At 31.3% G+C, this 12,166-nt stretch overlaps 2 protein-coding genes across 3 annotated transcripts; both read left to right on the forward strand.

Annotated features, from left to right (window-relative positions):
* The first annotated feature begins 2,365 nt into the window (after positions 1 to 2,365).
* On the forward strand, positions 2,366 to 7,003 carry LOC100784612 (uncharacterized). 2 transcript variants are annotated; one of them, XM_014776267.3, is made up of 11 exons: positions 2,366 to 2,498; positions 2,583 to 2,910; positions 3,191 to 3,258; positions 3,855 to 3,925; positions 4,153 to 4,422; positions 4,627 to 4,787; positions 4,874 to 4,929; positions 5,203 to 5,255; positions 5,336 to 5,471; positions 6,407 to 6,504; positions 6,677 to 7,003. In XM_014776267.3, exons 2-11 carry the CDS (start codon positions 2,651 to 2,653, stop codon positions 6,746 to 6,748), a joined length of 1,245 nt encoding a protein of 414 aa, XP_014631753.1. In that variant the 5' UTR covers positions 2,366 to 2,498; positions 2,583 to 2,650; the 3' UTR covers positions 6,749 to 7,003. The 2 variants fall into 2 exon arrangements, with proteins under 2 accessions (XP_014631753.1, XP_014631754.1); XM_014776268.3 differs by having other exon boundaries at positions 2,373 to 2,460.
* A 3,452-nt stretch (positions 7,004 to 10,455) lies between these two features.
* On the forward strand, positions 10,456 to 11,885 carry LOC100804735 (EPIDERMAL PATTERNING FACTOR-like protein 2). Its single transcript, XM_003526462.5, has 3 exons — positions 10,456 to 11,226; positions 11,325 to 11,359; positions 11,485 to 11,885. Exons 1-3 carry the CDS (start codon positions 11,133 to 11,135, stop codon positions 11,743 to 11,745), a joined length of 390 nt encoding a protein of 129 aa, XP_003526510.2. The 5' UTR covers positions 10,456 to 11,132; the 3' UTR covers positions 11,746 to 11,885.
* The last annotated feature ends 281 nt before the right edge of the window (positions 11,886 to 12,166 follow it).

Consider the following 12,166-nt stretch of genomic DNA (forward strand, 5'->3'; position numbering starts at 1 on the left):
AACACGCGCGGGAGCTGGCGCGTGGGTAACGTCGCGAGGAGAGAGGGGAGAGCGACGGCGCCACCGTGGAGTGGAGGACGAATGAGGTTGTGCCAGCGGAAGGGGGATTGTTTTGCGGGGGGGTTGGTTTTAGCTAGCACGCACGCACGCATCACTTGAAAATTATATATTATTGGTGAGAGATGGTTTTATTGAAAAATAAAATAAAATGCACACGCGTATGCATTTGGATGTGCCAAGACACTGCAGAAGAAGCTTGCTCAGCCAGCCGCTACAATTTTGCTCTTACATGTTTTGTATGGATTGGCATGCTGTACGAATATGGGAACAATTTTTTGGTAACGTGTTTGTGTGTTGAAACACCATTTTAAGATAGATATATTTTTGTTTATTTGTAACATGGTACTAATATAATGGTAATATTTTTTTTATTTCCCACATATCTCGTCTTTCCACGTAAATAATTTGTTCAATGACGAAAATAATTTGATCGATCTACTATTCAACACTAAATATAAACATTTTTTTTAAATAAAGATTCAAATCTTATTCATCACGTTCTGAAATATTAATCAATTTCGTTAAACCTAAGTAATATGACAATATTATAATTTAATCTTCTTATAATATAATATATAATAATGATAACAACAATTTACTTATATAGAATAAAGCTTTAATATAATTTTGATTCTTGTTCAATTTGTAATTTTTTGTTTTACAATAGAGAAATTTCATATTTGGTATTTTTATTTTAGAAAATTTAAAATTTTGATCAAATTTTTATTTTTTTACATTTTGTTTCTTTTATTTTAATTCAATTAAACATTGGATTTAACCTATTCATTTAAGGTATGATTAATAAATGATTTAATTAATTAAAATACAAAATAAATGTATGAAAAATGGAGAATTGAACCAAAATTACAGATCTTTTCTTCATGGGTAATGATTAAAGAGTGCATGTAAAGATAAATATTACAAAAAGGAGATTGATTGAAATGTGATTTAAAATTTTTTGCAAGCCTTTTTTTCAAAACAAAACTATTGTGTGAAGAGTTCAAAGCAAGAAAACAAGGTTGTTTTCATAGATAAATGAAGTGAAAAGATACTCAACAAATATAGCAAAGACGAAATCAAATTCAAATGTTTAATTTCTATAAATAAAAAAAAAAGCCATTAACATATGTTATTTTTACTTAAATATATTTAAGATCTTTAATAAATGATCAATTTTTATTTTAAAACTTTAATAAGTTTTTTAATTACATTGAATTCTTGGTATATTAAAATTATTAGTAGATATTTCTCGATGTAGTCAAGTAACATCAGTAAAATATTTGGTTTTTTTTTTACTAAAACATATTTATATAATTTCATTCGTCACAAATTATTCAATAAAGAAATCACATGATAGCAAGTATAAGGACTAGACAGAGATAGTGCACCCTAATATATTTGTCTCTTAGCAAATTCAATATCAAGTGATGGATTATAGACTAAAAAACTCATGCACTCATAAACTAGTTGTCCGAACTCAGATTTATCCCTGGCTGAACCCTTGGTTTTATATCCACTACACTTTTACAATCAATTTCAAAAGTTACATGGTTGAGGCCCAAGGAATTCACGAGCTTGACGACTCCCTCCTGAGCTGCCAATCAGCGAAATATTTGTAAAAACACATTATATTCAAACATTTTTTTTTTTACTATAAGTCTATAAAGTTTTTGCTCCAATATCAAGTTATCTTAATGTGTTGTCACGTGCAAAAAGAATTATTATTTTATGTCTACCATTGTTATTTGTTGGAACTTAAAACGGTTAGTAGTGTGGGACAAACCCGAAAGGCGCACCCAATTAATCGATAGCATAAGCAGCCAGGGCAGAAAAATATTTTTGTGAAAAAGTAAGCACAAAAATACTAATAATTTAAATAAAACTGCGACCACTTAGGAGTTACGGGTCAAGTGTTTCTGTCTAAATGGAGTATTCTAGGTTTCTAGAACGAAGATGGAAAATGGGAAGGAGGAAAAATGTAAGTTAGGGGATTGTGATTTGGCAGAAATTTCCACCTGCTTAGACTTTAGGTGTAAAAACTTTATTCCACATCATCGTAAATCTTAATCAACAAAACCTGCAGTGACCCACGTGTCTACTTTTTACACGATCCAGATCAAGGTACCACCGTTGTGAGATCCACAAAATATAGTTAGATCGAACTGTAGAAAATCCTTAATGGGCCTTGCAACGAATGCATAGACTCTAAGAATAAATCAAGATAAGATGACCATGTATCAAATCATACAAAATGTGAAATTTGTTAATTAAGGATATGTATAAATATAAAATAAATAAATACATAGATACAAAAACAATTAAAGAGAATGGTTTAAGAATGGGAGGGTCAGAGTCAAGGAGTTGAACCTAAAGCTGAAAGTCATTGAAGGGGTGCTTCTGGTTATAGTCCCTTGTCCCATTCAAGCACTTGATTTCTAGTACATAAGAACTATATGCATCTTTTAAATTTTAACTACTTAAACCGTTTCCTACGATTTGATTCTACTTGATTCCCTTTCCAGGCACCAAATCAAACCAATACCTCACCTTTTTTTATAGCTTTTTTCTTCAACCCAACTTCGTGGCTTCAATGATGGATTCAGAAAGAGCACTGACCCAGGTTCAGGAAATAGAGCAAGAAGGTGGTGTCGGTGGAGGGACCAACAAGAAGATGGAGGTAAAAAATGAAACCAATAAGAAGAAGAGGAGTTCTTATTTCCCCAAGTTTGGTTGTTTCAGAATCGAACATGATGCTTCTGGGAGAGGTTTTGATATTGAGGTTGCTGATGAATCTGGTCAGCGTCCCACCCCTACCCACTTGATCATAATGGTTAATGGCCTTGTAGGCAGGTTTGTCCAACTGCTCTTACTTTTAACTTTTTACCATTTATGGTTTTTTGGTAGTTTTTTTTTTAAACTGTAATGACACAATGATTAAGGATATGTTTGGATCAAAGTTGAAAAAAATATATTTTTGAACTCTCCCAACTGAAATCCAAACATAAGCTTGATGATTTGCCTCTACTCTTTGAGCAAAATTTTGTACCAAAACATATATGACACTAAGTTGTGTGATTCTGCTTAATCAATCTTTTTTGTTGAGTAATGTAGCCATACCTTTTTACTGCAGCGCACAGAATTGGAAATTTGCTGCAAAGCAGTTTCTGAAACGGTATCCAAAAGATACTATTGTACATTGTAAGTACGCACAAACACAGCTCTGGTTGCTTCCTTTTGTGTCTGTTGTGTTCTTTGACTATTTAAGCAGTATCATCGTATTAATGTGTGGTACATCATTGAAACAGTGCATCGTTGATGAGAGATTTTCTGTTTTTTATTAAGAGTTTGATTTCAATGTACCATATGTACCACCATTGTCAACCAATTAGAAATCGTGGTATCCGTCAAATTAGATTTTACACTGTCAAAGATTTTATCCAATCAAATCATGGGGTAAAACATTTTATGCAGTCAATTGTCAACTAATTAGAAATCATAGAGTGTGATTTTTCCATAGATGTTTCTATCATGAAGTAACCACATATATATAGGAGACAATGACTGCCAGTTGAAGTTTATCATGAATGTCGGTGAAAATTGTTTCTCAACTCTTGAGACTCATTTGTGCGGTTGCAAACTAGAAGCAACCTTCATCCCCAGCTCTTATTTAAATGAGCTTAAAAAGTTATGCGGTTTCAATTATCTTCATTCTAAATTTCTATTCTCTATTACATTCTTCAAAGCAAAATTGGCTTCCACCATTTAATGGAATGCATCACCATTGTGAAATGCAGGCAGTGAACGCAATTCTTCCATGTTGACATTTGATGGTGTTGATGTAATGGGAGATAGACTAGCAGAGGAGGTGTGTTATGGCTTTGACTTTTAACTTGTTCTTTTTTGTAACCACTGTAATTAGGATCTTTGAAGTGATTATGAGACTAATCCTAAGTCTAAAACTTAGTCATACTTTAATTTTAGCCTTTGTTAGATACTAATCTTTTGGCTCTTAAGATGTTCAATTGACTTCAACTCTGTAGCATCAAATCCAGAAAAATAAAGGATACTTGTTTTCTTCTTCTTTTTTCCCAGGTTATATCAGTTATAAAACGTCACCCAAGTGTTCAGAAAATTTCATTTGTAGGTCACTCTTTAGGTGGCTTGGTGGCAAGATATGCAATAGCCAAGCTTTATGGGAGAGACATTTCTATGGAACTTTCTCAGGGGAATGGACATTGTGAAAGTCAGGTTTCAGATCAAGAATGCCATGATAGAAAATATGAAGGAAAAATTGCAGGACTAGAGCCCATAAATTTCATTACCTCTGCAACGCCACACCTTGGTTCTAGAGGGCATAAACAGGTCATTTTTTATGTAGCTTTTAGCCTTTAATATATTCTGTTTATGACTTTATGGGTTCTCTAATGCGACTTTACTGCAAATTATGTAATTTGAATGCGTGCAATACCATTGTGTAATACTACTAATACATATAAGTGCCTTACTAATATGTGTTGATAATGACTTCATGTCATGACATGGTTTTTGGAATTATGCATACTTCAGGTTCCTATGTTTTGTGGATTTTACTCTCTAGAGAAAGCAGTATCTCGTGTTGCAGGAGTTTTTGGTAAAACGGGAAAACATCTTTTTTTAACTGATAGTGACAATGGAAAACCCCCTCTTCTTCTTCAGATGGTTCGTGATTCCGAAGATATTAAATTCCTGTAAGATTTATGGTTTGGTTTTTATGACTCGCTTATGACTTTTCTGAGTCATGAACAAGTGATAATCTACACCTCTTTCTCTGTAGGTCTGCTTTACGCTCCTTCAAACACCGTGTTGCCTATGCAAATGTTCGTTATGACCGTATCCTTGTCTTTTAGTCGATAAATTTGAAGTCCTAATAATAGGATCTGTCAATTTAATTCTTGATTTTGACAATTAAATTATCTTAAGTACTATTGAATTGACTGATTTAAAATAGACTGACGATAGGAGGGACCATATTAATTAACGGTGATTTATATATTTTGTTTTGTAATATTAAGGATAAGGATTAAATTGACCTGAATTAATGTTTTACTACACAATTTAGCGTCACGGTTAATGCTTTCATGAACAACTTGACTCTTTAAATAGAACTTGTTGGATGGAGTACGTCATCTATCAGGCGTAGAAAGGAGCTCCCTAAGGTAATTATCAAGCTTCTGCAATATAATATATACTACAATTTATGTAAATTGCGTCTTTGTCTAACTTGTTTTTTATTCAGCGCCGGCATCTTTCAAGACATGAGAAGTACCCGCATATTGTAAATGTAGAAACAGAAAAATCTACTTCTGTTGTTGCTGATGAAGTTCATGATGAATCCAGAGTGAGTAGTGGATCCAGTAAACTTGACTTTGAAGGTATTTAACGTTTTTTTTAACTGATGACCTTTATCTTTGTATATCAGCTGATAAGTAAAATATTTTTGGCATACCTAATATGATAACACGACAAGACTTTCTGTTATGGCCTGAGGTGGCTAGTTTTTGGCTGAAGCTCAAAAGATGAGCATAATTGTAGACCTTTGTGGATTCAGATGGCCCATGAAAGGGAAAATGAAAAAAATAAAACCAAAGTTGATGTCATTTGAAGATTGTTTAAAGAAAAAAATGCATAGGCTATGTTTAAGTTAAATAATTTGTATCATACTGGGTATTTGGTGGAGTGACATCTTGACACTAATTGTCTTTCTTTCTGGACGGGGCAGTTAGACATGAGAAACATTTTTTTGACAAGCGAATCAGATCTAGATATGCTATATACACCATGATGCTGTTAAAAGGGGGAGATTCCAAAGAAAAAGAATTTGTGCTTGCATGAGCTAAAAGATTACGGATACCTTTAACTGCTTAGTGCTTTAATGAGAGCTGGGATTTGGGAAAAATTATTAGGTGGTTCAAGACTATCATAATCCTCGTTAATTTATACAAGACATATAATCAAGTGGTATTAATTTTTTCTTGTAAATTAAGAAACTTAAGTATGTTTTAGGTAGGGATTGATCGAGACTGTACATGGTGATCCAATAATTTCTTGTAATTTTGTGTCTATGGTAAGATAAAAGTGATGACTGCGAGGGTATACTGGACCATCCTACTTGTTTGGAAAATCTGTATGTATAGGTACTTATATCCACTGAGAATGTCCTCTAACGGTTAAGATCCTTGAGAACCAAACTGGATGTTGTTTTTGCAATTTAAATACATGTTTCTGCAAATTCGGATTGAACATAAAGAATTGATGCTTTATATTTTGGATCATTACTAAAATATGTACAAATTAATGACACTTGTAGAGGAAATGATCAGAAGCTTAACAACAATGAGCTGGGACCGAATAGATGTCAGCTTCAGTGGTAGTATGCAGAAAATTCTCGCACATAGCACCATTCAGGCAAGTTTCTACTTCCTGAAATACATTATGTAGGAATATGATGGGGTCTTCAATGTCACACATTTTATGTTTTGAAAATCTATAGTTATAGCATGATGGCATATTATCACTTATTTTAAGTCTTAACAAAGTATTCTGTATTCTGTATGCTTGAAATTTGTTTTATATCCAGGTGAAAACTTATCGTATCAATTCCGATGGAGCAGACGTGATTCAACATATGATTGACAATTTTCAGATATAAAATTTTCCCATGTTGCCAGCTTCCAATAGACAGGGCAATGTCTTTATTTTTTTAGACGGATTCGTCACTAAGAAGGCTTAGAGAACAATAGAAAAGGGAACCATCAAATTATGAAAGGATAAAAGGAGGCGTATAATTGTACCCTAAGGAGAATGGTCCCATTTAAAATTGGTTGTAGTTGTAGATGAGATATGTATAGGAATCTTAAGATATGATATTGACGATTTGAATAAGATATCTATCTAATACCTAGGATATTTTTTTCTTATTCATATACCTAGGATATCTTTACGAAAAATTGTTTCGTACGAAACAGCATTTTCCAAAAATATTTATACCTAAATTTTCTTCCTATTAATTTACGTAATAAATTTTATTAAAATAGTTTTTCATTGAGTTTTCTTTTATCACCGTAAATTTATAAAACTATTATTAACATAATAGTTACTCTCAATTATAAATTTTATATCAAATATTGCTATAGTTATTAATAATTATGTACATGTATAATGTACTAAATGGACGCAACCAGAAAAAAAATGATAGGGAGGGCGGAAATTTTTTGCATGATAAATTTTATTTTATAAAATTAAGAATGAACGAGAAGTTTTTAAAATTTCATATGAAGACTAACCTAAGAATTTAGCAATGAAGCGTGCAAATATATATATCTTTTATTTTATCAAAATAAAATATTTCAATTATAAATTATTTTAAATTTGAAAATACAAAAATTATAACAAAAGACCCTTATTAAAAGATAAAGTACGTGAGCATGAATTAATACTAAATTATGGAGATTGCTTTATGGTAAAATATGAGATCTTGAAGTAAAAACTACTGACAATTGTATTTTAAAATATAATGAAAAATTAACTATCTAAGTGAATGTATCATACGATACTCCCAAAATGAGAACAGAAGCAGTACACCGCGTGTGTATTGAGGTAGTCTAAAAAGTACATGTTACTTATTGGTTTCTTATATAAAATAAAAATTAAAAATAAACACAATGGATGATTCCACAGCAATCTATGCATACTGGGTGGCATTAGAGGCTTAGAGATTGACATTGGTGGGGGGGCAAATTTGTTTTTTTAAACTTATTATTTTAGGGGGGCCATTGTCCCCATTGGCTTAAATCTGGGTATGTTCCTGTGTATAATAGTATTTCAATAATCTCATCTCTCTATCTCACTCTTGATATATTAGACTTTCTTTCTATAACTTTCTCTTTTTTTTTGTTACTAATTGATTGTTACCTCCATTCAGTAATTCATTTTATTCTCCTAATGATTTTAAATTTTGAAAGGAACATTTAAATTAATCAAGTGGGTAAAAAAGATGTTTAAATTTTATTTTCTTTTCGAATATGGATTATATATATCTTCATATACTTTGTTAAAATTAAAAATATTGAAAAAAAAGGATAATAAAAAAATAATACATTTTTCTGAATAAAAATAAAACCTAATTAGCCCGAAGAATTAAATTATATTAAAATATTATATATTTATAATAATATAATAAATACTTGGAAAATATTGTTTACAATACTGTAACTATTGTTTTTGCCAAAAATATTTCAAACTAAAATTACTTAAATTTTATTTGAAATCAATTATATACCAAGATGCATTAAAATAATAAGTTTTGGTTAAAAACTAAAAAGTTAAAAAGTTAAATAAAAATAAATAAAATATATTCAATCTAACTTTAATAATAATTTTAGTTTAAGACTCTGAAGTTTCTAAATATAGATGGCATAAGTGTGTTAGGTGTGGTATTATGCATAAATTATTTTAAACCTTTGGATATAACAATAAAATAATCAAGGGGGTAGATATTGAGATTGTGTCGTGTAACACAAAACATGTCATAATATATTTTTTTTTCTCTAATTGATAATTTTTTTATAGCAAAGCTCTCTCCCTCTCTCTTTGATTGTAGTTGCTATGATTTCAAACTTTCTCAAAGTCTACATACTACATTGTTTGTAGTTCCTTTCACTTTTTGGGTTTATTTTCTTGAATAAAAATTGGATTTTGATTGTCAAATAAAGTGGGAGAATTTTGATTGTCGAAGGTTGTGAGAGAGAGAAAGTTACATAAAAGATGAAGGAGAAGATTATGATGAGAAAGAAAATAATAAAAAATTAGTTATTTTATATTTTGTTTTTATGTTATACCTTCATTATCTCCAACGTTAATTATTTTATAATTATATCTAAGGGTGTTTAAAAACTTTGACACCTACCATAGCTACCTCAGTTTGGCACGCTAGAATCCGCCCATAAGAGTAAGCAACTGGTGACCATGTATTATAACAGTAACCAACTGTGGATTTCAGCGCTCCTTAAAGCTCGTCAAAAAGTCCAACTGATCCACCATTCCAGCATCTTTGCGTAATGAACAGCGAGCCAAGTGGAGGGAGAAGCAATATATTTGGTTTCTTTGCCTTATGTTAATTCATCCACATCATAATTAAATAATTTATATATACTTTATTTCAATGATATAACTTTAAGTCTCTTCAATTATCCTTTAATGTTAATAAAATATTTTTGCTTTCGGAGCTTAATTCTAAACAACCTAATATGTTAATTATCTCTGATGATAAAAAAAAATTAAGTCATTTAGAGCATCTATAATGGAAATACTTACATGAGTCATTTAATTTTAAGTAATATTGTTTAACCTTTTTTTTCCATTGGACATGATGTTGCTTAATAATTTTATATCATAAATAGAATCTAAGAATCATAAGGCGTGCAAAATTTAGTTAATCACTCATTTCAATAACTTTAAAAGTAGAGTAATTTTCATTATAATGTTTAAATCTATCTTGAATTATAAGACCCATTATGATAAATATTTCATCTAAACAACGTAGATGCTCTAAACAACCAAAGTTGGAATACTCTTAGAGTAGCAATTAACAAATGTACCAAATGTTATATATTTATTTTTTGTTTAGATTAGGTATTTTTGTTTAGGTCCAGTAAGCATACCATTGTGACAAAAAATTTATTCTAAATATTTAACACAATTCTATATCCAAAATTCAAACTCAAGATCCCTTATATTGAAAACAATTAGAAAAGAAATAAATATTAATGTCAATGATAATTTTAAAAATAATTATAAATTTAAGACAAATTTATTGATATTTACTAAAATAATAGCTTTCCTTGGTCTTAATTAGTTATAAATAATTAAGTCTTATAAATAAGAAAAAAGGAAATAACATATTTTAAAATATGAAAATTATATTTATTGATATCTCCGCAACAACTATATTTTTCTTTTGTAAAATATTATAAATTATTTATTTTCTCGACTAATAAAATTTTCGAGATCTGCAACTGTACAGACCCTGATCAATTCTATTTCTGTAACATATTTCACACAAAAGTGAGAATAAATTAATGATGTGAACATAGCAATTCTTTATGCATTATGTACAAGTATATTCTTCGCCTAAGTCCAATATAAACCAATGGCTGACACGTGCGAAATAATAAATTGGCTATGAACTTTATTGGCATAATATTATCGTGCCTTGATTTGCTGCGGGTTAAAATCAATATCGCAAATACGCACAAGTTGGAAAAACTATTATGGTCTTGAATCACCGCATCCGGTATGTTTATATAACAAATTAAATTGCCTGGTTATGTTTCATGTAAATAATAACAAGAATCGTAATGTTCTGAGATCACCTAATTTTCCACAAGTTGTCATTGTCTATAGTAGATTCCTACCCTCCTTGGGAAATATTACAAGACAGGGTTTTGCGTGTTCAAAGTTCAAACAGAGAAAACCAATGAAGTCTTCACACCCATTCCCAACCTGTGAAGCTTAATTGGTTATCTGTTTTGGTTTTTCTCTTGTATTTTGGTATTCGTAAGTTTGCTGTGTGGTAAGAGAGGGCATGGCCATTACTCCAAGCCAGTATATGCCCCCCTCAGTTCCATACGATACAACTTGGAGTTTTGAGGCTCAGTAAACGAGGTCCTTTGCATTGCCCTCTCCAACATCTATAATACACCTTTCCTTTTGCAGTGCATATGTTTATCAATTGATGGGGAAATAATAAGGGTAAAAGGGCTGAGTGAGTGACTGATCTGTCTTTGTATTATAGGGGTGGCATTCAATATCTGACCCACATTTAGGACACCTTTTTCAGAATTTTCAGTTGCACTGCTTTCTTTCACTCCACTGCCACATATCCCTCTCCTTTCTCTCTCTCTCTCTCTTTTTCACACACACAAACGCATAGACACTACTGTTCTTTTCCACCTTCATTTATCTTGTATCAAGCTTTTAGTATTTAGTTACAATCCTTTCTTCTGCACTAGTCTTTTTCCCCTGCTGCTGAGAAGATGGGCATAACTCAAGTCTGTGTCTCCTGCCACAAATATAGACAAATTACCTTCATATGCCTTATTCTCTTTGCTATTGTTTTCACGACCCAAGGTTATCCCGCTTCTATTCTCTTCTTTCCACTCTTTTCTTTTTTTGTTTATCTAATTTTTACTTTGCTTACTTTTATATATGTTCATATATGCATGCAGGAAGAACAATTTCCAGTTTTGTAGAAGTTGCCCCGGTACAAAATAAAAAATCATACAATGAATTCTTCTATGTTCCAAAATGAGAATCATACAATGAATACTTTAACGTGAGCTAATATAGTACTACTATATAGTAATGGCTATTTATATGTATACGCAGAAGGAGATGAGAATCATGGTGGCAAAACCTCGGATAGGGTCTAGACCTCCAAAGTGTGAGAAAAGATGCAGCAGTTGTGGGCACTGTGAAGCAGTTCAAGTCCCGGTGGTACCTCAAATATTTCAAACCCATAGAAGGAGGCATTATTCATCAGAAAGAGCAACCAAAGCTGTTACTTACTCATCAAGAGGTGATGACCTTTCCAATTACAAACCAATGAGTTGGAAATGCAAGTGTGGGGACTACCTCTTCAATCCATGACCCAATTTGGGAATCAAAAATTAATTCAAAAAGTAGTGTGTGATTTAAATTATCTATATATTCCTCCTGACCCCTCCCACCTTGTATATTGTAGATATTTGGCAATTATAGTCCATATTTATGTCTTCTTCTTACTTAAATATAACTTGTTTTTTCTTTATTTCATCTGAAGCATCTTCACATCTATTTATTCTATTAATTTCACCTTAGAAGGAAAAGCTGTTGTAAGGGTTTTCTACTCATAAATTACTAGCTAGCATATAGTATAAACCTCTGGGTATATCTTCAGATTTTCCGTTTATGTTGCTTTAGAAAAGAAAACAATGGGATGTTAACTGAAAATGTATGATGATAGGTTGACGGTATCTTGGGATCCATTGCAAAATCTAGATAAGAAGATCTAAAGAACAAGGGAAAATAG

The sequence above is a fragment of the Glycine max genome, chromosome 6 (genome assembly GCF_000004515.6).
Source record: "Glycine max cultivar Williams 82 chromosome 6, Glycine_max_v4.0, whole genome shotgun sequence".
NCBI classification, from domain to species: domain Eukaryota; kingdom Viridiplantae; phylum Streptophyta; class Magnoliopsida; order Fabales; family Fabaceae; genus Glycine; species Glycine max.

What these genes read in the sequence shown, in the direction of transcription:
- LOC100804735 (XM_003526462.5), top strand. Translation starts at nt 11,133, where the DNA reads ATGGGCATAACTCAAGTCTGTGTCTCCTGCCACAAATATAGACAAATT. An exon ending in TATTGTTTTCACGACCCAAG is followed by an intron (nt 11,227 to 11,324) that starts GTTATCCCGCTT and finishes ATATGCATGCAG; the next exon opens with GAAGAACAATTTCCAGTTTT. An exon ending in GTTTTGTAGAAGTTGCCCCG is followed by an intron (nt 11,360 to 11,484) that starts GTACAAAATAAA and finishes ATGTATACGCAG; the next exon opens with AAGGAGATGAGAATCATGGT.
- LOC100784612 (XM_014776267.3), top strand. Translation starts at nt 2,651, where the DNA reads ATGATGGATTCAGAAAGAGCACTGACCCAGGTTCAGGAAATAGAGCAA. An exon ending in AAAAGATACTATTGTACATT is followed by an intron (nt 3,259 to 3,854) that starts GTAAGTACGCAC and finishes TGTGAAATGCAG; the next exon opens with GCAGTGAACGCAATTCTTCC. An exon ending in GTAGAAAGGAGCTCCCTAAG is followed by an intron (nt 5,256 to 5,335) that starts GTAATTATCAAG and finishes TTTTTTATTCAG; the next exon opens with CGCCGGCATCTTTCAAGACA.